The 24,132-nt window shown below is 43.1% G+C and overlaps 1 protein-coding gene across 1 annotated transcript in view; it reads right to left on the bottom strand.

Moving 5' to 3' along the window:
- LOC310854509 (glypican-6-like) overlaps nucleotides 1-2,026 on the bottom strand; it is a gene marked incomplete at its 3' end in the record, with an annotated part of 202,607 nt that extends 200,581 nt beyond the window's left edge. Inside the window, exon 1 of the mRNA XM_083759189.1 lies at nucleotides 1,703-2,026. Coding sequence (XP_083615315.1) covers nucleotides 1,703-1,865 — 163 coding nt within the window. The 5' untranslated portion in view covers nucleotides 1,866-2,026. The remainder of the gene's footprint in view (nucleotides 1-1,702) is intronic.
- Nucleotides 2,027-24,132: the final 22,106 nt, after the last annotated feature.

Genomic DNA, 24,132 nt, shown 5'->3' with positions numbered 1-24,132 from the left:
AGACTGTATAACAACAATAACCATTAAAAATAGAACACCCAAGTGGGTAGTCAATGCATTACTTTGCCTACATAAAGCTTTTCTGTTGGGTCCCTGGTCATGACTATATTTTCGTATGGGAATTCCGGAACGCGGAAGTAAACATGCTCTCTAAGATCCTATCTGCGGCGTGTGACGGCTTTTTTTTGCTTCAGTTATTCTGAATTCGGGAACTTTAAGTACCTATACTTCCCGCTGCGAATATCTCCTGTGGCGCGGAAGCCGTTAAGTATTTTTAATCTTTGTTTGACCGATTTGGTCGCTTTATTTCTTCTTGTTTGTTTACCGTTTATTGTACCGCCTCCCGGTGTGCGGTTGGCTTGTGCGGCTACGTCCCTGCCTCTGATCTGCTCTGTCATAGCTATAGCGCTACTAGCTAGCCAGATAGGCGGTACAATGAGGTGTCAATAAACAAGGAAGGAAGAGAAGAATCAAAGCGACCAAATCGGTCAAACAAAGATTAAAAATACTTAACGGCTTCCGTGCCACAGGAGATATTCGCAGCGGCATGTATGGGTACTTATACTTCACATATTCAGAAACACTCACACGAAAACATTTCGTCAAAGAGCGCAGACAGGCCATAAACACGGTGTTTATGTTTTATGTAGTCTGCGTACCAGGTGGCACTGTACTGATGCAACAGGACGCAATGCTCTGTGTCGTCAAAAAGTCAGAAACTTCAGTAGCATTTGGGTTCTGCTTGGAGGGCTATACTTTGCCATAGACAGAGGCATCAATATTGAGTGCAACAAACTGTTCATGTATAGTTCCTTCAGGTATTTATTGACTGGACAATGTTTGTAGTTGTTGTCTGCTTCTCAGAAGTTATAGTGAAATTATAGAACTGTAGTCTATCCATGACTTTATAGGCATCAATTTTGAGCAACATTAAACTGTTCATTTGCTAGAGTTCCTTCGGGCATTAACCACTAATAGACTGGACATTATCCATGTTTGTAGTTGTTGTCTGCTTCTCAGAACTTAGTGAAAATAGAACTGTAGTCTATCCGTGACTTTTCCACTATAGACAGGCATCATGAGCAACATTAAACTGTTCATTTGGTAGAGTTCCTTCAGGTATTAATAGACTGGACAATATCCATGTTTGTAATTGTCTGCTTCTCAGAAGTTATAGTGAAATAGCCTATGTGTTGAAGGTATACCGCTTAATTATGGGCAGCGTGCAGCCGTGCAGGCTATAGGCTACCCCACCTTCCTTTAGCGCAGGTTGTAGCCTACAGGGCAGGCAATTCACTACAGTCCATATTTCGGGGACAACAAATTCAACATAACCTGTAGGCTGTAGTCCCTATACCTCTATAGGCTATGGCATTGGTTGATTGGTAGCCTACATATTTTGTTTTATGCAATCGCAATAATTGTAAAGATATCTCTTTAATTTATTAAAAATAACTTGCTTATGTATTTGTTTGGAATAATTAAGCTTGATTGGCTATAAAAATGTGAAGCTGAAGGTAGCCTACTGATTAAGCGTGAGGGGAGTAGGATATAGTTTTATTGCCTCTATATCATGTTCATGTTGTATATGGCTAGAAGTGTAGTTTTGTATTTATTTGTTTGTTTAATCTGCTACAAACAAGATCATGTCTAAACACGTACGGGACGAACACATGGCGATAATCAGTGATTTATTGCCTACCTGATATTTCTTGGTGAGGTACATTGACGAGGCTGAATCCTTTGGCCGTATATGCCTGTCTAACCTCGCTACAGCTCCGCGCTTTACTGTCCCCTGCACCGAACGACACGGACAGCACTGAGAAAGTGCATAAGGCGACTTGTAGTCTCCACATCGCATACATCAGAGGGATAAATCCTTGTGAATGTTTGGAGAGAAATATAAAATGCAAAATAAATCCGTCTGCAAAATCCAAAAAAGGTTGAACGATATGGGGGGGCTGATGATCCGTCACTCCGTGATTGTAATGTCAGGGGGTTGATGAACCAAAAAAAAAAAATCACATCTCACTTTAGATGCGTCCTGCCGTCCTCCACCTCATTGCAAAAGCCCCCGGATCGCTGCTACTCCTCGAAAAGAACGCATCGAGTCCAGTCAGTGACCCAGCTTGAACAGAATCCGTGTTCCGTTCTGCCAACAACTTCTCTCGTACACACACACACACACACACACACACAGGAGGACCACTGTCTGTGTGTCTGTGTTTCTGTCAACGGGAGGAAACCAAAAATCCAGCGAAGACACACACTCTGCACTACGAGTTGAGCGCACCACCAGGGCAGGGCAAAACATGGAATGGATCAGCAGGATGCGATGCATCCACACAGACGCGTAAAGCCGACGACATGCATGGATTATTTGGCATTTTGGCAATGCCCAGTTATAGTTGCCCACCATAGCATTTGTAAATGGGTGGGTGACGTGACATGGTGTCCCTGGCTGTCCTCAGTGTCACTCATGTATAAATAAAAAATATATTTGTCAAAAACCTTCTGAATATTGTGCAGGACATTATGCTTCATGTGAACATACTCAAGATTAAAACATTTCACTCCTCATTTCTTCAGAATTTTCAACCAAACACAGCAAAACTCATATGGTGCGACTGTCCCGGCCTTGTTTCTCAAAGTAGGAACTTAAATAAAACTAAGGAAAAAAATGCTAAAATTATTTTAAAAATTCCATAAATATAATATAGATGTCTATTTGTGAGCCTAATCTTTTCAAAGTCCAAGCATAATGTTTTCAGTCATTTCTGATCAAAAAGATTTTGTCCCCCAAACCAAAATCATATTGTGTGACACCATTTTGGGACATTTCAACAGGCAATTGTTTGGACACCCATTGGGATAGAGAGATACTTCTTCAGTAAGGCTGTTCAGCACTTGCATTACAATAGCATGACAGGTGTCTGTGGTGAATTATCATTTTAACATTTTCATGAAATACGATCTTGTTGGAACGCTGACCAATGCGACTCTTCCAAGTGTCTGTGGGTGTGACACCTTTTTCATTAAAAAAGCTAAAGGTATTAGATTTTTTGGTCATAATTATGTAGCGCCGGCCGCAGCTAGAAGAATATGCAGGCTTTAGACTCTTTATAAGGATAGATGACAAGGAGTTTATCATTGGAACGCCACCGGTCGCTCCGTTTATTGTTATTCCACAACACAGCTCATCACAGCCAACTCTGGCGCATCACAACACTGCGTCATCAAAGCACGCCAGCCTTCAGGCAAAAGCAAACGATCCTCGAGCCTACATACGTCCCCCCTTACAAAAGAAATGTCCCCATTTCGACGTAAACAACAAGGCATATTGAGAAGGAAAAAAAACATTCCAGAACCATGAATTCCAAATTATCAAAAAAACAAAATAAAACAAAATAAAACCACTCAAACAGCGAGAAAACAGGCGCATAATCACACACCACCCAACAATTCTGCATCCCTGAGAACACACTCATGCAATACAAATACAAAATATAGAAAGAAAAAGTAACACAGAAGGCACATACACAGTACTTAATCCCGTCAGTCCATCACATAATCCCCAAAACGTACAGGGGCTCGCACCGTCCTCCCAGCCCGAGAGACCACAGGCGGAGCAGGCGTGTGCACCGGGGAATTGAGAGCAACATCCCCCCCCCCAGGATCACAGTCCACGTCCGCAGGAGGAAGGAACGAGTTTGCATGGTCGTTGTGAGGGACTGCCTCCCCTTGCCCCACAGCAGGTGAGGAAGAGGGAAAGAGACCCTTTTCCGGGCCCCCCAACGGATACGTTACAGGCAGAGTGTAGGGCAACTCAAGTATGTCTGCAGCGACACGTTGGAATGGTCTCTCCACCGGTGTGCTTCTCATAGGAGCATGATGGCGGGGCACCGGGGACTTCCGTCTTTGGCATGCATAGCACTGGTCGCAATACTTCCGGATGTCTTTTCCCATCCCCGGCCAATAACACACCACCTTCGCGCGTGCCATCACCCTATCATACGCCAGATGTGCCGTTAGTGGGCCTCCATGCAGGTGCCCCAGGACCTCGGATCTCAGCGCAGCAGGGACGACAACCAGCGTGAACTCCCTTCCATCCTGCAAACGGTTCACCTTGAACAGCAGTCCGTCAACCAACGTTAGCTCCTCAAACACCCTCCATAGAGCTCTTAGAGTATCACCTTTGACCCTCCACGAAGGAGGTTTTCGTCCATCCTCCAACCACTCCAGGACCTCCCTTATGTCCGGGTCCTCTCGCTGAAGCTCCTTGACATTGGAGCCATCGTGTGAAAGGGTGTAAATCGAGGCCAGATCTGTAGGCTCCTGGAGATCCGAAGGAGGACCACCGGAGCTGCCATCCATAGAAGGGGTTGTAAGAGAGACCACTACCGGACTCTCGACGACGCACACTGCACCGGGGACTTCCGCCATAGTCACCTGAGTACCCACGTCGATGAGAGTCGAGACACTGTTAGGGGTTTTACAGTCCAAGGTCTCCGCACCCGCTTCGGGTCTGCGTGACAGAGCATCAGCATTAGTGTGCTGAGCCCCACTCTTGTGGACAATAACCCACTCGTACGGATCAAGCTCCAGGGCCCATCTGCTACGACGCCCTGTCCTGTCATCGTCAATAGTGAGTCGTCGTAGACCCACCAAAGGCCGGTGGTCTGTGACAATCGTGAATGGAAGGCCACCCAAGTAGTGCCTGAAGTTACGAACAGCCCACACGATTGCCCATAGTTCTCTGTCGAACGTGGACCACCGACGTTCGGCACCTGTGAGGGAGTGACTAGCATAGGCCACCACCCTCTCCAAGCCATTCACTTCTTGCGCCAACACAGCCCCCACGGCAAACTGGGATGCGTCAGTGTACAGTACAAACGGCCGATCAAACTCTGGGTGACACATAATGGGTTCAGCGCAAAGGGAGTCTCTCAAGAACTCAAACGCCTCCTGACATTGCACCGTCCATTGAAACGAAACATCCTTCTCCGTAAGATGATTCAGGGGTGCCGCACGATCGGCAAAGCACTTCACAAATCTCCTGTAGTATGAACAGAGACCCAGGAATGCACGAGTCTCTGTGGCAGACCGCGGCACGGGCCATGATCTGACTTTCTCAGTGTTCCGGGGGTCGGGGCGCAACCCTTCCGCAGAGATCACATGGCCAAGGAAAACCACATGATTGCGGGCCAGATGACACTTCTTGGCATTCAGCCGCAGGCCAGCAGCCCCAATCCTAGTAAAGACCTCCCTCAGAGCTGAGATGTGGTCCTCAAATGAACTATTATATACCAGAATGTCATCCAGGTACACCATGCAGATGTGCCACGGCAGCCCCCTCAACACCAGCTCCATAATCCTCTGGAAGGTCGCCGGTGCATTGGTCAGACCCATGGGCATGGACCTGAACTGATACAGGCCCTGACCAGTGTTGAAGGCGGTCTTTTCTCGGTCCTCCTGTGCCACTTCCACTTGCCAGTACCCATCTGAGAAGTCCAAGGTGCTGAACCATGTAGCCCCCGCCAGTGCATCCAGCGTATCATCCACCCGCGGTAGCGGGTGAGAGTCCTTGACTGTCACGGAGTTGAGGCCCCTGTAGTCCACACAGAACCTCCATGACTTATCCTTCTTTCTTACGAGCACCACTGGAGAGGACCAGGGGCTACAGCTCTCCTCGATGACACCCTCTTTCAAAAGGCGCTTGACTTGACTGTCTATCTCCCTCCTCTTCTCGGGGGAGGTGCGGTAAGCCCGCCGCCTCACTGGGGGGTTGTCACCCGTCTGTATGCTGTGTTTGACAAGAGACGGGTTCGCTGCTCCGCCCCGTCCGGTGCGGAACACCACCCGGTTCTCCTCCACCAGAGCCTGCAGTTGTCGCTTCTGTTCTACAAGCAATGGACAGTTACTTAAATCTGGCAGTGAAACCGCATCCTGTGCAGGAGTGACAACCTTTGCATCATTAAGTACATCACACTCATTAACATGGTGAATAACACCCAGGCGGGAACCAGGATAAAGTTTCAGTTCAGTGTTTGTTGGGTTGAGCAACCGCGCCACCGTGCACCCATCTTTTACCGGTGCCACCGTGCGTGCGACCACTAGGCCTAGCGTGTCACGCACCTCAGGCTCCAAATAACCTAAATAAGAACTGGTGTGTGGTCCAGCAAGGCGAGGTGGCTCAACCCGAACCGGTACAATAATTTCGCAAAAAGGCGGTACAGTCGTAGCAACAGACACAGATATGTTACAACACTCGGGTATGAAATCATCGACATGCATGAGAGGCACTTCAAAATCTCCGAGGCTGAGCAGTCCCTGACCAGTGTCCAAAACAGCATGGTTCATCAGCATGAAATCAAACCCCAACAGAACCGCTTGTGTTGCCCCCCGTACCACATGAACAACGTGCTCCCAGTGACCGCCACCCATCCGTATGGGCAGAGTCATCGTACCCAAGGTGTCCAATAATTGACCATTAACTGCACGGGCAAAGCTGTACTGCTTACTCAATGCACGTCTACTTAGAGTCGGAATGGACATTCTACATTCTTCAGAAATCAATGAAACACTTGAACCAGAGTCAATAAGTACAGTCACGTCTAGACCCTCTACGACCCCTTTAACATAGGCCGTACACTTGGACTCACCCACCGCACATGAGTCCGTCTGACCTGGAGTTGCTGTCGCTGAGATTTCACTTTGACCCTTGGGTGGTGAAGCTGGCATCTGGGTCCCGACGCCAGCTAATTGTAGTTTCCCTGCTGCCGTCCGTGCGGGGATGAAGATGGTGACCTCCTGGCGGGAGACAGGAACCTCACTCCACGCCTCTGTTGTCGATCCTCTGTGGCGCGCCGCTCCCCATCGTCTGACCGGTGTGGCGAGAAGTCAGCTCGGGCCCCCCGCTCTCGTGGGGACCACTCTCTGGCATTGTAACCTCTCTGCGGCTCACGTTGTGGAGAACGGCCCCTCGCACGGTCATCCCTCTGGTGGCTCCCGAACGTAGACCTGCAGCCAGACCTGCCACAATCACAGTGACAGGCATCTCGTTGTCCTCCGCGCTCCCCTGCGTCTCTACGCCGGTCCTCGCGGTTAAGGGAGCCCCGTCTGCCTTCCTCAGACCTGTGGCCACGTGTTTTCAGCTCCCTCACCTCAGTCTGTAAGTTATCCATCTTCAAGGTGAGGCGTTCGACCGCATGCACGAGCTTCTCTGCAGCATTAGCATTACAGTCCACAACAGCAGCTGGTGGTGAACTTAGGCTAGCCACAACAGCAGGATATGGAAGACTGTAGGGCGACACAGGTGCCGTGCCCACCCCCAGCACAGACTGCCGTGCTCGTTCACAGCGGCTCGCTATTATCAAGGCTTCGTCCATGTCAGTCGCTCCCTGTTCGTGGCACTTAGTTTGGAGAGCAGGGTCCAGTCCAGCAAGAAAACGCCTAAACTTCTCACCATTCTGTGCAGCCCAGTCATATTCAGGGAACGCCTCTGCCACAAGCCTGGAAATATCTGCTGCATAAACTTCCAAACTCTCGTTTTCTTGGCGGGGACGTGCATTCACGCAGGTCTGAAAATACAGCATGTATTGTTTCATCCCAAATGCCTCCTTCAGCCTCTCCTTCACACGTCCATAATCCAATTGTACAGATCCATGTAGACTGTCCCACAACAGGAAAGCTGCCCCGTCCAGCCTGGTAGGTAGAATGTTGGCTAAAGTATCCATGTAGACCGCGGTCGACGCCCCCCTCGTCTGAGCGCGAACCGCGGCTTCAAACTGTTTTATCCATGTAGCAAACGGCTTCTGTCCGTCCCCACGGAACGGCTGCGGGAGCTCCACTCTGAAGTTAGTCACAGACAAATCAGCACGTCTGCGCTCGTCTCCATCCGTCTCCCACGCGTCCTCGCTTTTAGTTTTATATCCGCCGTACATCGTGCTCAAGTCCAATGTAAACACAGTCAGTCCTGATTCAAAACTCCAGTAACTATCCACGGAGAGAAACTGTCAAAAAAAACTCCACAATCCAAATACCGCTGCCACCAATGTAGCGCCGGCCGCAGCTAGAAGAATATGCAGGCTTTAGACTCTCTTTATAAGGATAGATGACAAGGAGTTTATCATTGGAACGCCACCGGTCGCTCCGTTTATTGTTATTCCACAACACAGCTCATCACAGCCAACTCTGGCGCATCACAACACTGCGTCATCAAAGCACGCCAGCCTTCAGGCAAAAGCAAACGATCCTCGAGCCTACAATTACATGTAAATCTATGTTGCTTTGTTATAGCTAGCATGTTGTTAGCATGCTAATGTGTAGCTAGTAGCCTCAATGTTATGTTAAAGGTATATTCAGTGATTTCACTCAAAAAACCTTAGGTTTCGTTTTTGGCTGCCTTTCGTCCAATCAGGATAGAGAGTCAAAAACGAAACCTAAGGTTTTTTGACCCCCAGGGGTTAACTGGGGACAGGGAGGAACTCCTTATATGGCCAGCACACTCTATAGTAGGGGGGATTATCACAACAAAACAAAAAAATAAGTGATATTTGAGTTAAATCACTGAATATCCTTTAAGTGCAGAAAACGTAATATGGTGTGACACTTTATCATAATGGTGTGACTGTTTTCCTGTCACGCCATATGACTTTTTTGTCACACCATATGATACAAACTGTATTTTCCTACAGATATAACAATAAATAACAAAGTCCCATGCTTCTTTTGTCCATTTAAACATTTGTTTTAAACATTTTCACCTAAAATCTGCAACTATCCACAATAAATTGTGTTTAATTTTGTTTTATTCAGTCATTGCCATGTTATTCAATGTTAAAGCAATTTTCCTGTTGCTGTTTTTCCTGAGTAATTGTTAAATCAATCTGTAAAGTTCAGTACTCACTAATAAGTAGGTTAAAACACAGTTTGCTTTGAAAAATGAAGATATGATCATACGGTGTGACACTAAATCATTTTGGTGTGACGTTCCAAATAGTGAAAAAAATCATACCTTTATTAATGATGAAACCATTAATGTTCATGGATTACATAGCAAATAGTCCAAGGAAGAGTCACAAATATTTGCGTAATTTTAGAGAAAGTTTTGTCACAATAAATACAAAATATATTGAAAGACCGATAACATGGGCCTCACATTGAGTGTTGATTACGGAAATAATATACAGGTTTAATACATTTTCACAAAACTATAGTGGATCACAGGTTAGTTATGATAAAGGACTTTGATAAAGTGAGCAACTTAAGAAAGGTGTACTCCATTTTCATTTTATAAACAATTATTGTCATGTCACACCATATGACGATTTTAGGCACAAGTACAACAAAATGCTGAATAAATTCTGATTCCAATAAAATATCTAAAAACAAAATATGTTTCCATAAAGATGAGAGTGAGTAGAACAAAAGTAAATAATTTTTATTCCTGTTATTTAAAGGTTTTTAAAAAACACTTTTTTGGGGGTGTCACGTCACTGACCCAAATATACAATTAAATAAATAGATAAATATAAATTGATATCTATAGATAGGCCTAAGTAAATTAATACATAAACAATTTAAAAAAAGTATCCCTAGACAAAAAAAAGGGTGCACGCAATTAAACGTTTACCAATTACCAGTGAGTCATAGTGGCCCATTCAGAGCATCTGTACAATGACAATTTGCTTGATTGATTGATTGAAATATTTATTAACAGTTTGCAGAATTACAGTACATCAAGCACAAACTCAACACAAAGACTGTTAACTGAGTGGACGGCCCAATATAGCATTACACTTGTTTACAAGAGGGTCCACGTACCTTGTTCAATTCATCAAAACATTTAGAGACGTACAAATAGACACTTCTAGCCAAAGAACAGAACAGGAATTTACAGGGGGGGGGGGGGGGGGGGGGGGGGGGGGCAGTTTCTGAGCGAAAATAATTTAGTTCCTTATTGCTTGTGCCGAATCTGGGTTGCACATGGTTTGTTGCACTCCCTCTATAATGACAATGACAATTTGCTTCAGAAACAGAAAGCCTACTTATAGGCCTAATTCATTGTGTTCGTTCACATGAGCTATAGAGCTATATTAGGTCTACTCTGTGCATGGTCCCACACATGGGAGAAAAGAGGACATACTTTACTTTATTTGTTTATTTGGACAGGACAATGCATATTAATGGACGTCACATGGACGTAAATAAATTCACCAGATATAGCACAGTTGCTAATTTTCATCCGCAGTCCTCACAGGAAACACAAAACGGAAAAACAGACAGTCAAACAGTGGGATACATTTACATGACATTACATAGGGAACACAGCATAAAAAAGAAATACACCTAAAATAATCATAAATGGTTGCAGCTTTGGTTTTCAAGCAACCATTTTTTCAGATTGTATTTAAAAGAGGAAAATGTAGCACAATCCCCGCAGAGGAAGGCCATTCCATGCTACATGATGACAAGGATATATTTAGACAGCGTCGGATGTTGTATTTCGCAAGGAAACATGCTGTGTAGAAAATTTAGCATGTGCTCAGTACCGGTGAAGATCTCACTTTTTAAATCCTTTTGTACACCCCTGTACACCGCCCACCTGTGGTGCCGCTACAAGCAGGCCAGTTTCAGACGATTGACAGTGGCATACAATGACTGTATGAGGCTGCTTCTGAGAGCTCCAAGAAGCTCCAGTGTTTGTCAGTGTTGGGGTTCCCACCTGCTCTGCTGTGCTACGCAATCTTATGTATAAATTCATGTGTAGGGTATCTGAGTCAGTAAATGACATCATTAATGTCATCACTAACCCGATACGTAGTTCTGTCAGGTTCTCCTCCAGACTGTGGAACCATTGGCGAACTTGTCTGTATGTTCGAAACTGAATATGGTGGAACTCTTTTTATTGTATATTTCTTTCTATATTATTATCTTCTTATCTATTGTGTTGCTGTTCTGTACTGTGATATGGATTCCCCTGAGTCTGCAATAAAGAATCAATCAATCATACACAACCCTGTACTGAGAGGACATTTTGGCCGGTGCGGCACTTCGCAGTCTCCTCGAGTTGTTGCTCTGGTACCGATTCCCCTATCAGGCTTTCGTTTAATGAATTCACTTAGGGGGGGCGGGCACAGACCATGTAGGGTCAAGGGGGACAGGACATCTCATCTGTCACAATGTTGTCAACAAGGGGCTTTTAGATAGCTGGCTGCCCCATGTAAGTGTAACCCCAAGTAGGCCTAGCCTGTATCGCTTGCATCGCAAGCCTCTTTCGTTTTATTGTTTTAGCTTATATGAGTTCTTATCTTTCACTATTAAAGTTTACCATTGCCTTTTCTAACTTAAAGGAATATTTCACTTTCAAAATAAATTGTGGTCATCTACTCAGGTTCATATAATGAACACCCCAGACCCCAGTTTTTAAGTTGCTCGATTCTTGACTTGACTTATTCCTGTAGGCTCCTAGGTGGAGCATATAGGGCCGCAATCACACCCCTCCATCGGACTCTGTTTTGAGCAGTCTTCTTCAACTGGGCCCACGATAATCCGGTCAACTTTGCCTCACTCTCCACTGATCTTCTCCAGGTCTGTTTTGGCCTCCCCACTTTTCTTTTGCCCTGTGGGTTCCAGTCCAGTGCTTGCCTAGTGATGTTGTGAGTAGGTTTTCGGAGGGTATGTCCAATCCACCCCCACTTTCTCTTCTTCACATCCTGGCTGATGGCGTTTTGGTTGGTTTTCTCCAACAGGCTGGCATTTGATATTTTATCAGGCCACCTGATGTCCAGAATGCGCCTTAGGCACCTGTTGACAAATGTCTGGAGTTTGTTGGTGGTAGTGTTTGTCACTCTCCATGTCTCTGATCCATAGAGGAGAACTGACTTGACGTTGGTGTTAAATATTCTGATTTTGTTATGGAGGGACAGTGCCTTGGAGTTCCAGATGGGTCGTAGTGTGGTGAAAACGTGTCTGGCCTTGTTTATTCTGCTTTTGATGTCATCATCTGATCCACCATCCTTGCCCAGTATGCTCCCGAGATATGTGAAGCGGTCAGTCTCTTTGAGGTTATCTCCCTGTAGTTGGACTGGGAGATCCTGTTTGTTGTTTACCTTCATGAGTTCTGTCTTTTTCACATTGATCTTGAGGCCAGTCTTTGCTGCCTCTTCGGAAAGTAGTGTTAGCTTTGACTGTGCGTGTTGGTGTTTGTGAGAGTTGCTCGATTCAGTATATATATATTTATTCCATTTTGCTGCATCGCCCCCTGCCTATACAAACCCACTATAATGTAAAACTCGAAAACGCCATCCTTTCTTCTGTTGACTGATATTGTCCTTCTAATACGTGTTTTTTTACTGTTTTCATTTATTCTTATTAATTATTTTTTACGTTTTAGTCTCCTCCGGGCCGGCCTCCTCCTGGAGGAGGTTATTTTCCAAAATAATTATAAAAAATAAATGAAAACAGTAAATGAAAAAACACGTATTAGAAATATACCACTTATGAAAAGATGAAAAGATGAAACACCCACAGAAAAGATGTGGGTGTTTTTGATGAATCTATCATAGTAAGTAGCCTTGCCGAGCCATGAGGCCCATAGGGCAGGAGCCTATCTCCTGTTTCTGTAGTGTGAGGCAGCTTGATGTACAAGTACACCCCCTGAATCTATCATGCATGGTTAAAACAGAGTTTTATTGGGTTTGTATATGAAGGGGGCAGGGCAGCAAAAGGAAGATCGAATATCCAAATACTGAATCAAGTAACTTAAAAACTGTCTGGGGTGTCACATAAGCCTGAGTAGACGGTCAAATGACCAAAAGTATTTTTGAAAGTGAAATATCCCTTTAATATAAATGGGGTGTTGTTAAATCATGTGATAACTAGCCTATAGGATCCTGGGAGGGGGAAATACACGATTAACACAAAAAATGTCAAACGGCAACACTATTCAAAATGAAGATTTGTCGAGTTCTCTCAATTGATTGGACATAATTGCATCCTGACGAAGTATGTATTTTCAGCTTACTAAAGAGCTGGAGAGATGGTTACACCCAAACTATCACTATAGCAATGATTACTATCGGAATATAGAGCTTCAAGTGATTCCATGATTGGCATAATGTTTTGACCATAATGAATGTAAACCTACAGGCCTAAGAGTCAACAACAGTTTAGAGTGCGCCTATATGTAGGCCTAATTGTCGAGAGTAATGGCTGCGTGTGATATTGAACAGTCAAACTATTCGTATCAATATACGGCTGTATCAACAAAATAATTATGTCATAGGTATATGGGGGCCTCATATTTGGTCTTGAAACGGGCCTCCAGATTCCTAAGGCCGCCCCTGTACAAGCTCACAGCGACACATTGTGAGGTTGTACATCCGTTATTTAAAAACACATTGAGAATAAATGGAAATATTCTGAATATTTCTTTAACCCATTCTGACCTGAGATCAGATTCATACGAAGGTTTCCACTGGACACACACTGGTCTGATGAACCCATTCTGACCTGAGATCAGATTCTAAAAATGTCAGTCGCTCTTCGATTTTTCAAAAATAGCAGACCTACAAGCTCGTATCGCGCCACTCGGTGGCGCGATATGAGCTTGTAGATCTGCTATTTTTCAATAGATAAAGCATAACATGATGCCAACACCAAAATGGGTGCCCGGTCAGAATGGGTTAAACATTTAAAAGAAAAAGGCACAACATATGTTCAGATGGATGTCTGTGGACAATTACATAGCCTATTAATCTGGGGGTCCTTGATGTGAAGAAATGTGGTAACAAAGCCCAAATAAGCAACTACTGTACACTTTAGAATCAAGCCCAAACAAACATCAACCAGCAACTACCAATAATGTATTTGCAAGTGACTTTATAGAAAAAACAAGTCAAAGGTTGCTTATAATAAGCAGACATGGCAACACGGCCTGAAGGAAGCAAAGCACACACAAGGAGCCCCAGTACCTTGGCGGGGAAAAACGTGGATATGCCTTCTGGCTTTCCACCAGAGAATACTATCAGCAAGTTGAGCCCCCCTCTATTTCTCATGGAATTGATGATTTGTGTGGAATACACACATGAGTACACATTAGCCCCCTTGAAATCCCATTGCACTGAATGCATTTCAAGGGGGAGTGGTTATCCAGGCTATACATACAGTATACATGCATGAGGCCTTTTTTGTTTTATCCTTTTAGCATTGCTTGCATAATAATTGTAGGCCTACTTGCAATTTGTTAATAAAGATAAAAGAAAGAAAGAAAATAAAGATAACATAAATTCAATCAATCAATCAACCAATCAACAGTAGGCTGCATAACCTGTATATTCTATGTTGACATATCTGATCATGTATAAGGCAAATGTCCAAGTATCAATAGATGTGAAGTGATGCTGATACTGTAGTTACAGTAGGTCTTCTTAAAATAGCTTTCAATGCAGTCAATCAGCAACCTAATCAGCAGCAGGCTGCTGAGCCAGTGCTTGCGCAGCCTGGACGTGACCCGGTAACAGCTCTTCACAGGGTTCGTTAGTGCCTCTATGATGCTGTTACTAGACACCTCCAGATGTTGCATAAAGTTATACATCTTAATAAGGCATCACATGTGGGCACACCAACAGAGGTAAACAACTGGCTGGCACTGTGCCACCTATAGGAACACGGAGAAGTAACCTCATGGCATCGTTATATGCCACTCTGAGCCGTGGCATGCTTTTTACTCTGTACGAGGACCATAGATGGGCTGTAGACAGAGGGGTGACATACGATCTGAACAGTGCACATTTTACATCTACTGAGCACATAGAAAATGTTCTTAAAAGCATATTGGCCCAAGGCATATATTTTCCGACACTGTCGCTGGATGTAATGTGTGAGCTATTGAGCTTCCAGCTCTAAAATAAAATGTAAAAAAGATACAGAGAGAGGGATGCTATATTCTTCACACAAATTGTGGAATGCCCGCCTAGGGCTAAAGACACATCGAAAAGAAGTCACCTTACCAGGCAACATTTTAAGGTCACTTCTGATTAAGAGTGGGACGTGCCTGCCTGCCTTTATGTTTCCATTTGAGGCGGCAGGGCCAATATGTTCTCGTCTGTCAGTTCTACTCTGCCTAATACCTTAACTGGGTTATTCAGGACACATTCGCATATACCAGGAGGGATAGGCTATAGGCCTATACTTACTGTATATGGCATGGTTATGGTATGACAAATACCGGGAATACAGTCAAACAAAACAGAAGGAACTAAGAGAAAATGCATCCAGTACTTGTGCTTGAGCATTGAGAATTTGAGAGCACTTTGGTAGACTTGCATTGACCTGCGTGTTGATTTGAGTAGAAGTCTAAATGTTTCAAAGCAAGACGTAGTGTCTAATAACAGTGTGGCCTTCCTCCCCGTCCAGCATTTATAGCTATCGATAATAAGTTACTATGTGTGCAGGTTGTGTACAAAGCTGCACAATCAGGTGGCTGCATGCGTGCATGTCCTAGTGTGGTGAAGACCGTGAAGTGCACGCACGCACGCACGCACGCACGCATAGCAGCAGATCTACAAGCTCACAACACCCCGTGCTGCTGTTTTGTGCAACACCAGAGTGCAACCAAGCATAAAATGACTTGTCTTTTAGTTCTACTGGATCTCTTCTCCACTAGTAGTCCATCCCTAACATTTTAGTCTAGTTTTTTTTATTTGTTGATACAATTGTCAATATATTTAGTCTCAGTTTTAGTCATTATAGCATAGCTTTTATTTAGTTTTCATCAGTGAAAAATGGTAGTCAACGAATATCTTTCATCGTAGATTTAGTCTAGGCAGTGTTGATTTTGACAGTTTAAAATAGTCCCTTCCTAGTTTTTGTTGACAAAATTGTCAATATATTCAGTCTTAGTTTTAGTCAGCATAGCTTAATTTTCATTAAGCAGTGTGTAGTTTTCGTCACTGAAAATAGGTAGTCGACGAACATGTTTTTGTCATAAGTATTAGTCGACGAGATCAACACTGAGCAGAGGTGCATGTAGCAGAGATGCTCAACTGTGGCTAATGCTCCTACTAAGCTAATAAGCTTCTGCTAATGAGGCCGAGAGATGTTGGCCAGGAGGTGATCCCATAGTTGATCGATAACGTACAATGAGGAGTCAGCATGAGGTTCATCATGACTCACCCTTCCTGCACCACTGGGAGAACGGAGCTTTCAGTATTCAGGCCAGTATTCAGGCCATTCATAGGGGAATCTGGGGGAATAAAAGTTAAATTCGTTCATAACTTCATCTGCTACAGTATATACCCTTGGGTGATTATATTGATTTGCTGAGGATCATTTCTGTCAGTAGCCTAATGGTGAAAGTTCAATTGATAGATAAATGGATTCTGGGTTGGACAGACAGACAGAAAGAAGGATAGAATCACAACCTAATGTACATACAGTACAGTACAGTACAGTACAGTACAGTACAGTACAGTACAGTACAGTACAGTACAGTACAGTACAGTACAGTACAGTACAGTACAGTACAGTACAGTACAGTACAGTACAGTACAGTACTGAATTGTCAGCCCACTCCTTTTTAAATGCTTTGAAGACATGGATAACTCTTGCATACAGATGTACGGAGAATGAGGTCCCACTGGATAAGAAGCATTCAAGTGATGTAATCATCACTTTGAAACGGCTCTGGGACCACAGATGAAAGGAGGCAGAATCGCGGGACACAAACTCAGAGGTGTGTTTTCAGTTTTAGCTCTTCTTTGAAGATCATTTATTACAAATTTCCCCTAAACTATTTACTTGCTTACTCGCTTTATTACCCATTTTGTCTCCTAATCCGCTGAATGTGTTTCCTGAAACACATTATGAAAAAAAGTGCACAGAAAGGGAAATAACAACACATTCATCAAAATAAAATGTACAAATGTATATCTTTGGTTTTGTGTGCGTGGTTACATTAACGGTGATGGATTGGCTTTGTTAGTTATATTTCTATGCATCTCTGAAGTGCTGCTGTAGTAGTGGAGTAGCATTCAGTGTCACAGTTTGTGTGCAAGGTGTAGGCAGATTAAAAATAAGGTCACTTTGCTCACATTAGCAGAGTGAGCTACATGATGAATAATTAATCATGTATTTATAATTCATAGATGTTTGAGACAAATATGTATACAATCCCAGTTATGAGACCATGGCTTATTGCAACTTGTGCTACACAGTATCTCTGGGAGAGTATAAAATAGTAATGTTAGTCATTGTGAGAGTTATATGGATTAGGGGAGACGATACATATACATATAAAACGATACAAGCGTGCAAGACAAAAGGCATGTGTTATGTTCTCTATAAATACAAAACAATCTGAATTTTGCAATTGATGGAGGATGTGTGTTACATTTTAACCATACCACTATGAAAGGTTCTTTAATTCATGGAGGATGTGTGTTACATTTTAACCATACCACTATGAAAGGTTCTTTAATTCATGGAGGATGTGTGTTACATTTTAACCATACCACTATGAAAGGTTCTTTAATTCATGGAGGATGTGTGTTACATTTTAACCATACCACTATGAAAGGTTCTTTAATTCATGGAGGATGTGTGTTACATTTTAACCATACCACTATGAAAGGTTCTTTAATTCATGGAGGATGTGTGTTACATTTTAACCATACCACTATGAAAGGTTCTTTAATTCATGGAGGATGTGTGTTACATTTTAACCATACCACTATGAAAGGTTCTTTAATTCATGGAGGATGTGTGTTACATTTTAACCATACCACTATGAAAGGTTCTTTAATTCATGGAGGATGTGTGTTACATTTTAACCATACCACTATGAAAGGTTCTTTAATTCATGGAGGATGTGTGTTACATTTTAACCATACCACTATGAAAGGTTCTTTAATTCATGGAGGATGTGTGTTACATTTTAACCATACCACTATGAAAGGTTCTTTAATTCATGGAGGATGTGTGTTACATTTTAACCATACCACTATGAAAGGTTCTTTAATTCATGGAGGATGTGTGTTACATTTTAACCATACCACTATGAAAGGTTCTTTAATTCATGGAGGATGTGTGTTACATTTTAACCATACCACTATGAAAGGTTCTTTAATTCATGGAGGATGTGTGTTACATTTTAACCATACCACTATGAAAGGTTCTTTAATTCATGGAGGATGTGTGTTACATTTTAACCATACCACTATGAAAGGTTCTTTAATTCATGGAGGATGTGTGTTACATTTTAACCATACCACTATGAAAGGTTCTTTTTGGGCAGTATATGTCAGTCCATTCATTTTGTCCAACATTTTTGTCCCAATTAAAACCCATTCTGGGCGGGAACCCCTTTTGGTGTTAGCATTATGTTATGCTTTAGCTATTGAAAAATAGCAGATCTACAAGCTCATAGCTAGGTCTGCTATTTTTTGAAAAATCGAAGAACGACTGAAAACGACAGAAAACTGTCAGGATGTAGAAGACATTTTTAGAATCTGATCTCAGGTCAGAATGGGTTAAAATATCTCAAAAACTACTGGCAATATGCCATGAAATCTGCTGTATGTCTTCATGCACTTCAGTTCAAATGATGAATCCTCCTGATGTTTGTGACCCTGAGGTCTTTCCTCTAAAGGGTCCTCCTGATGTTTGTGACCCTGAGGTCTTTCCTCTAAATGATGAATCCTCCTGATGTTTGTGACCCTGAGGTCTTTCCTCTAAAGGGTCTGATGTTTGTGACCCTGAGGTCTTTCCTCTAAAGGGTCCTCCTGTTGTTTGTGACCCTGAGGTCTTTCCTCTAAAGGGTCTCCTGATGTTTGTGACCCTGAGGTCTTTCCTCTAAAGGGTCCTCCTGATGTTTGTGACCCTGAGGTCTTTCCTCTAAAGGGTCTCACTAAAGGGTCTCACTAAAGGGTCTCACTTCAGTTCAAATGATGAATCCTCCTGATGTTTGTGACCCTGAGGTCTTTCCTCTAAAGGGTCTCAAATGATGAATCCTCCTGATGTTTGTGACCCTGAGGTCTTTCCTCTAAAGGGTCTCAAACTGAATCCTCCTGATGTTTGTGACCCTGAGGTCTTTCCTCTAAATGGTCTCAAACTTTATGATGAATCCTCCTGATGTTTGTGACCCTGAGGTCTTTCCTCTAAAGGGTCTCACTAAAGGGTCTCACTAAAGGGTCTCACTTCAGTTCAAATGATGAATCCTCCTGATGTTTGTGACCCTGAGGTCTTTCCTCTAAAGGGTCTATGATGAATCCTCCTGATGTTTGTGACCCTGAGGTCTTTCCTCTAAAGGGTCTGAAATGATGAATCCTCCTGATGTTTGTGACCCTGAGGTCTTTCCTCTAAAGGGTCTCAAATGATGAATCCTCCTGATGTTTGTGACCCTGAGGTCTTTCCTCTAAAGGGTCTCAAATGATGAATCCTCCTGATGTTTGTGACCCTGAGGTCTTTCCTCTAAAGGGTCTCAATGATTAATCCTCCTGATGTTTGTGACCCTGAGGTCTTTCCTCTAAAGGGTCTCAATGATGAATCCTCCTGATGTTTGTGACCCTGAGGTCTTTCCTCTAAAGGGTCTCAATGATGAATCCTCCTGATGTTTGTGACCCTGAGGTCTTTCCTCTAAAGGGTCTCAAATGATGAATCCTCCTGATGTTTGTGACCCTGAGGTCTTTCCTCTAAAGGGTCTGAAATGATGAATCCTCCTGATGTTTGTGACCCTGAGGTCTTTCCTCTAAAGGGTCTCAATGATGAATCCTCCTGATGTTTGTGACCCTGAGGTCTTTCCTCTAAAGGGTCTCAAATGATTAATCCTCCTGATGTTTGTGACCCTGAGGTCTTTCCTCTAAAGGGTCTCAATGATGAATCCTCCTGATGTTTGTGACCCTGAGGTCTTTCCTCTAAAGGGTCTCAATGATTAATCCTCCTGATGTTTGTGACCCTGAGGTCTTTCCTCTAAAGGGTCTCAATGATTAATCCTCCTGATGTTTGTGACCCTGAGGTCTTTCCTCTAAAGGGTCTCAATGATGAATCCTCCTGATGTTTGTGACCCTGAGGTCTTTCCTCTAAAGGGTCTCAATGATGAATCCTCCTGATGTTTGTGACCCTGAGGTCTTTCCTCTAAAGGGTCTCAATGATGAATCCTCCTGATGTTTGTGACCCTGAGGTCTTTCCTCTAAAGGGTCTCATATGAATCCTCCTGATGTTTGTGACCCTGAGGTCTTTCCTCTAAAGGGTCTAAATGATGAATCCTCCTGATGTTTGTGACCCTGAGGTCTTTCCTCTAAAGGGTCTCAATGATGAATCCTCCTGATGTTTGTGACCCTGAGGTCTTTCCTCTAAAGGGTGATGTTTGTGACCCTGAGGTCTTTCCTCTAAAGGGTCTCAAACTTTGAATCCTCCTGATGTTTGTGACCCTGAGGTCTTTCCTCTAAAGGGTCTCAAACTTTTTAGCTAGAGAACGGAGAAATGTGACGATCTTGCCCGAGATCCAAACTCATGAAAATAGCTATACAAGCTCAAATGTGCCGCAATGCAATGTGTTGTGAGCTTATTTATCTGCCATTTTCAGTACCCAATTATGTAATTTCTTTGATTTTATGTATTTCTTTGGAATAATGTTAGAGTTTTTACTTTATTTTATTCCCCAAAATATTGTTATATACCTAAACGTCATCATTGATGTTCATTGCAATGCCATTGGTCCAGATATTTGCATATATAAATACCCCCCACAGAGGCTGAAATGTACACAAATAAAAAATCTCTGGACTTTTTAACAATTTTTAACCTTTGACCTTTGACCCTAATAAAAGTAAGTAAAATAACTGTAATATATGTTTTTTTGTGATCATTAGAATGTCTAGAACATGTTTTATTCATTATTGTGAAAGATATCCCCCACATGTAAATTATTAATTTATTATTATTATTTTAATAATTATAATAAATGTGCATAAAATTAGCAAAAACTAGAAAAAGTGCCCTTCTGGGCACAGGTCTCCACCAGGATAGGAATGTAGGACATTGCAGCTTGCCTTCATCTGGTGGTTGGATAAAAGGGCAACAAAAGTAAATCAGGATGGAGTCTGAGAAATCTGAAAGACCGGTTTTGTTGAATGGCTCTAGAGAGACTGTGTACCAATTTGCGTGATGTTTGGACAAAATCTGTAGGTGTACTGTGCAAAAACTTGTTTTGCACAAAGCGGCCTCCTGGTGGCGCTATAACAGGCCGTTCTGGAAAGTTTGGGGCAGAGGTTCATCGTTGGCATCCAGGGAGTGTGTGTGCAAAATTTGGCATCGACCGGGTTAACGGTGGCCGAGATTAGCTGCTCACGGACACACACACACACACACACACACACACACACACACACACACACACACACACACACACACGGACGGACGTACACACAGACGGACGGACGGAGTGCAAAACATACTCTCCCCCCATGCCTTCGGTCTGGTGGAGACAAAAAAGTAGTAGTAAGGTTGAAATCTGGGTTTTTTTTGCAAGTAGAAATGAATCCGGGTTTTACAGGGTTATAATCCTCCGGATGGAGGCTCCTCATTGGCAGGGGAGTCAATAGGATACGTTGCAACTATCCTTGGGCTATAAATATGAATAAAGACTTGACTTGACTTGACAGATTTCAAACTGTAATGCAGGCCATTTATGCAACCTGAAGCCCAACTATTTGAATGACCCCCCCAGGCCCAGGATTTGTGTTTGCGTTGCGGTACAGAGCAATAGCACGTGTGCTCTAGGCGTTGCTAGTTTAGACACTGCCCTGTTTCGGGCCTGTCACACTGCAGGCGCGAGGCGTGCAGTGGAGGATGGATGGAGTAACAACTGTCTGAGGTGCATTGGATGGATTTGGTGATTTGCCAAAGCGTCGTCGAGAGGAGCAGCAGAGCGTGTCATGTGCAAATCTAGACTGTAGCACACTGCAGATCTGGAGTCAACGAGGACCACGTTTATGCTGTCGACTGCGAGAGACATCCAAAAATAAGGGGTTAACCCATTCTGACCTGAGATCAGATTCTAAAAATGTCTTCTACATCCTGACAGTTTTCATTCTGACCTGAGATCAGATTCTAAAAATGTCTTCTATGTCAGTAGCAGACCTACAAGCTCGTAGCGCGCCACTCGGTGGCGCGCTATGAGCTTGTAGATCTGCTATTTTTCAATAGCTAAAGCACGACATGATGCTAACACCAAAATGGGTTCCCGCCCCAAAATGGGTCAATCATACTAATCGATTTAGTGTATTATTAAATACATCTATTTGAATATTTAATAATTTAGGCTATGTATAAAACAATAATCTTAAATAAAAACACCCTTCAATTCATTCATCAATTATTCAGTTAATCTGTAGACTGCTGCAGTGCTAGCCTACAGCTGTATTAATATCTGCTATTTACCTTTTGAAAGTCTGTGTGTGTGCCATCCCTGTGCACAGTCATTAAATTAAGGTGTTTTATAGGCTAATCTATGCAAAAATGTATACTGTGTAATTTTGTTTTCAGTTTTGTACTTATATGGCCCATGTAAGAGTGATAAACCACTATTTCAATTTGGCAATGGACATGGACACAAGTGGTTAATTCATTCATGCTTTTGTGGCGCTGACTTGCTGATCTACCACATTGTGATTCATAATCGTAAACAAAATACCCTAGTAATATGTTGTCAATAGCTAACGATTGGACACGCTATTGTTACACGCTATTGTTACACTTGCCTATATTCAATTTGGAGAATTTCTTGGATGTAGAGTTTTGAAAGGATATTCCGTCAGCGTGTGCGTGGCGTCACGTAGGTTACAGTCAGTGGGGCAGCGACGCTGAATAGTCTCCATCTACAGGGGCCTCAATTCATGTTTTGTTTTAGATGAAAGTGTCACGGTGCGACTCAGGAGATGTAGGACCCAATTGCAGAAACAGAGCAGGAGCCGAGCAGGTCAAATGTAGGTGATTTATTCTCCAAAACAAAAGGAACACAAGAGAACGCAGCAGGAGAATACAAAGAACATTACGAGAACAACACAACTAGGAGTGAACACTGTAACAACATCTAAGATCTGGCAGGGAACACAAGGAACTGAGGGTTTAAGTAGACACAGGATAACAATACACATGTGAACAGACCTATAACAATCAACACAGGGATTGGCTGGGAGACTAACAGGACACAGGTGGAGCAAACTAGTAAGGTGAGACAAGACAGGAAACAGTAACTATAGGGAAAACAGGAAACACTAGGACATCACTACATAATAAAAGGTATTCAACAGACTGATATCGTGACAGAAATAGGTGTGAATGATTGATTTAATAAAATACCCAGTATGTTTTCAAGATTCAATATTCAAGATTCAATCATTTATCTCTCCGTCACCGTCAGGGAATGTTCCGTTTTTAATCAATGAAGGGTGCCTGCGTTGCGTTGCGTGACTGTATAAAAAATTGAAAATTTGAACCACACGACGGAGACGCAACGCGCCCGGTGGAGCCCCGGTGTAAGTCTCATTCCAATGAAGGCCTGCAGGCTACTTGAGGGAAAAACGGTATAAGCACATAATTTAGGAGAGGATAACTGAACTAGGCTATATGACCCCCAAGGAACGTCTTTGGAGGTGTGCCAAATTCTTATCCATGATGAACAACCTGAAAATGGCCACACCCTCTTTAAAATGACCACACACCTTTTCATCTTTCTAAACCGTTGGAGCTACAGCTTTTCAGAGGTGCACAACATGTTCAGAATGTTTATGGGATCATAGAAGAAAAACATTTCTAAATTGATATTTTACAAGAAAACACCTGTTTTCCTATAGATAAGCGCACCATCCAGTAAAGCTGTGTACGGATATACTTCCCATTGAGCAGAGAGAGACATCCTGTGCATGTTCTTCAGACATTCCTGCGTGAATATCTGAATCCAATGAACATTGTATAAAAGAGAACGTTGCTACTGTATGCAATATTTGCCATGTTGAAGAAGAACATTCCAGAACAACACAAACAAGCTGTCGAACTCTGATTCAATAAATGTTCTATAATATAACTGACAACCACCAACTTCTCTGGACGGTATGTACAGTAAGCATG

The sequence above is a fragment of the Protomyctophum parallelum genome (genome assembly GCF_964188405.1).
Source record: "Protomyctophum parallelum genome assembly, chromosome: 2".
NCBI classification, from domain to species: Eukaryota; Metazoa; Chordata; class Actinopteri; order Myctophiformes; family Myctophidae; genus Protomyctophum; species Protomyctophum parallelum.
The sequence above is the reverse complement of the archived record's forward strand: the minus strand, read 5'-3'. Positions and strand labels throughout refer to the sequence as shown.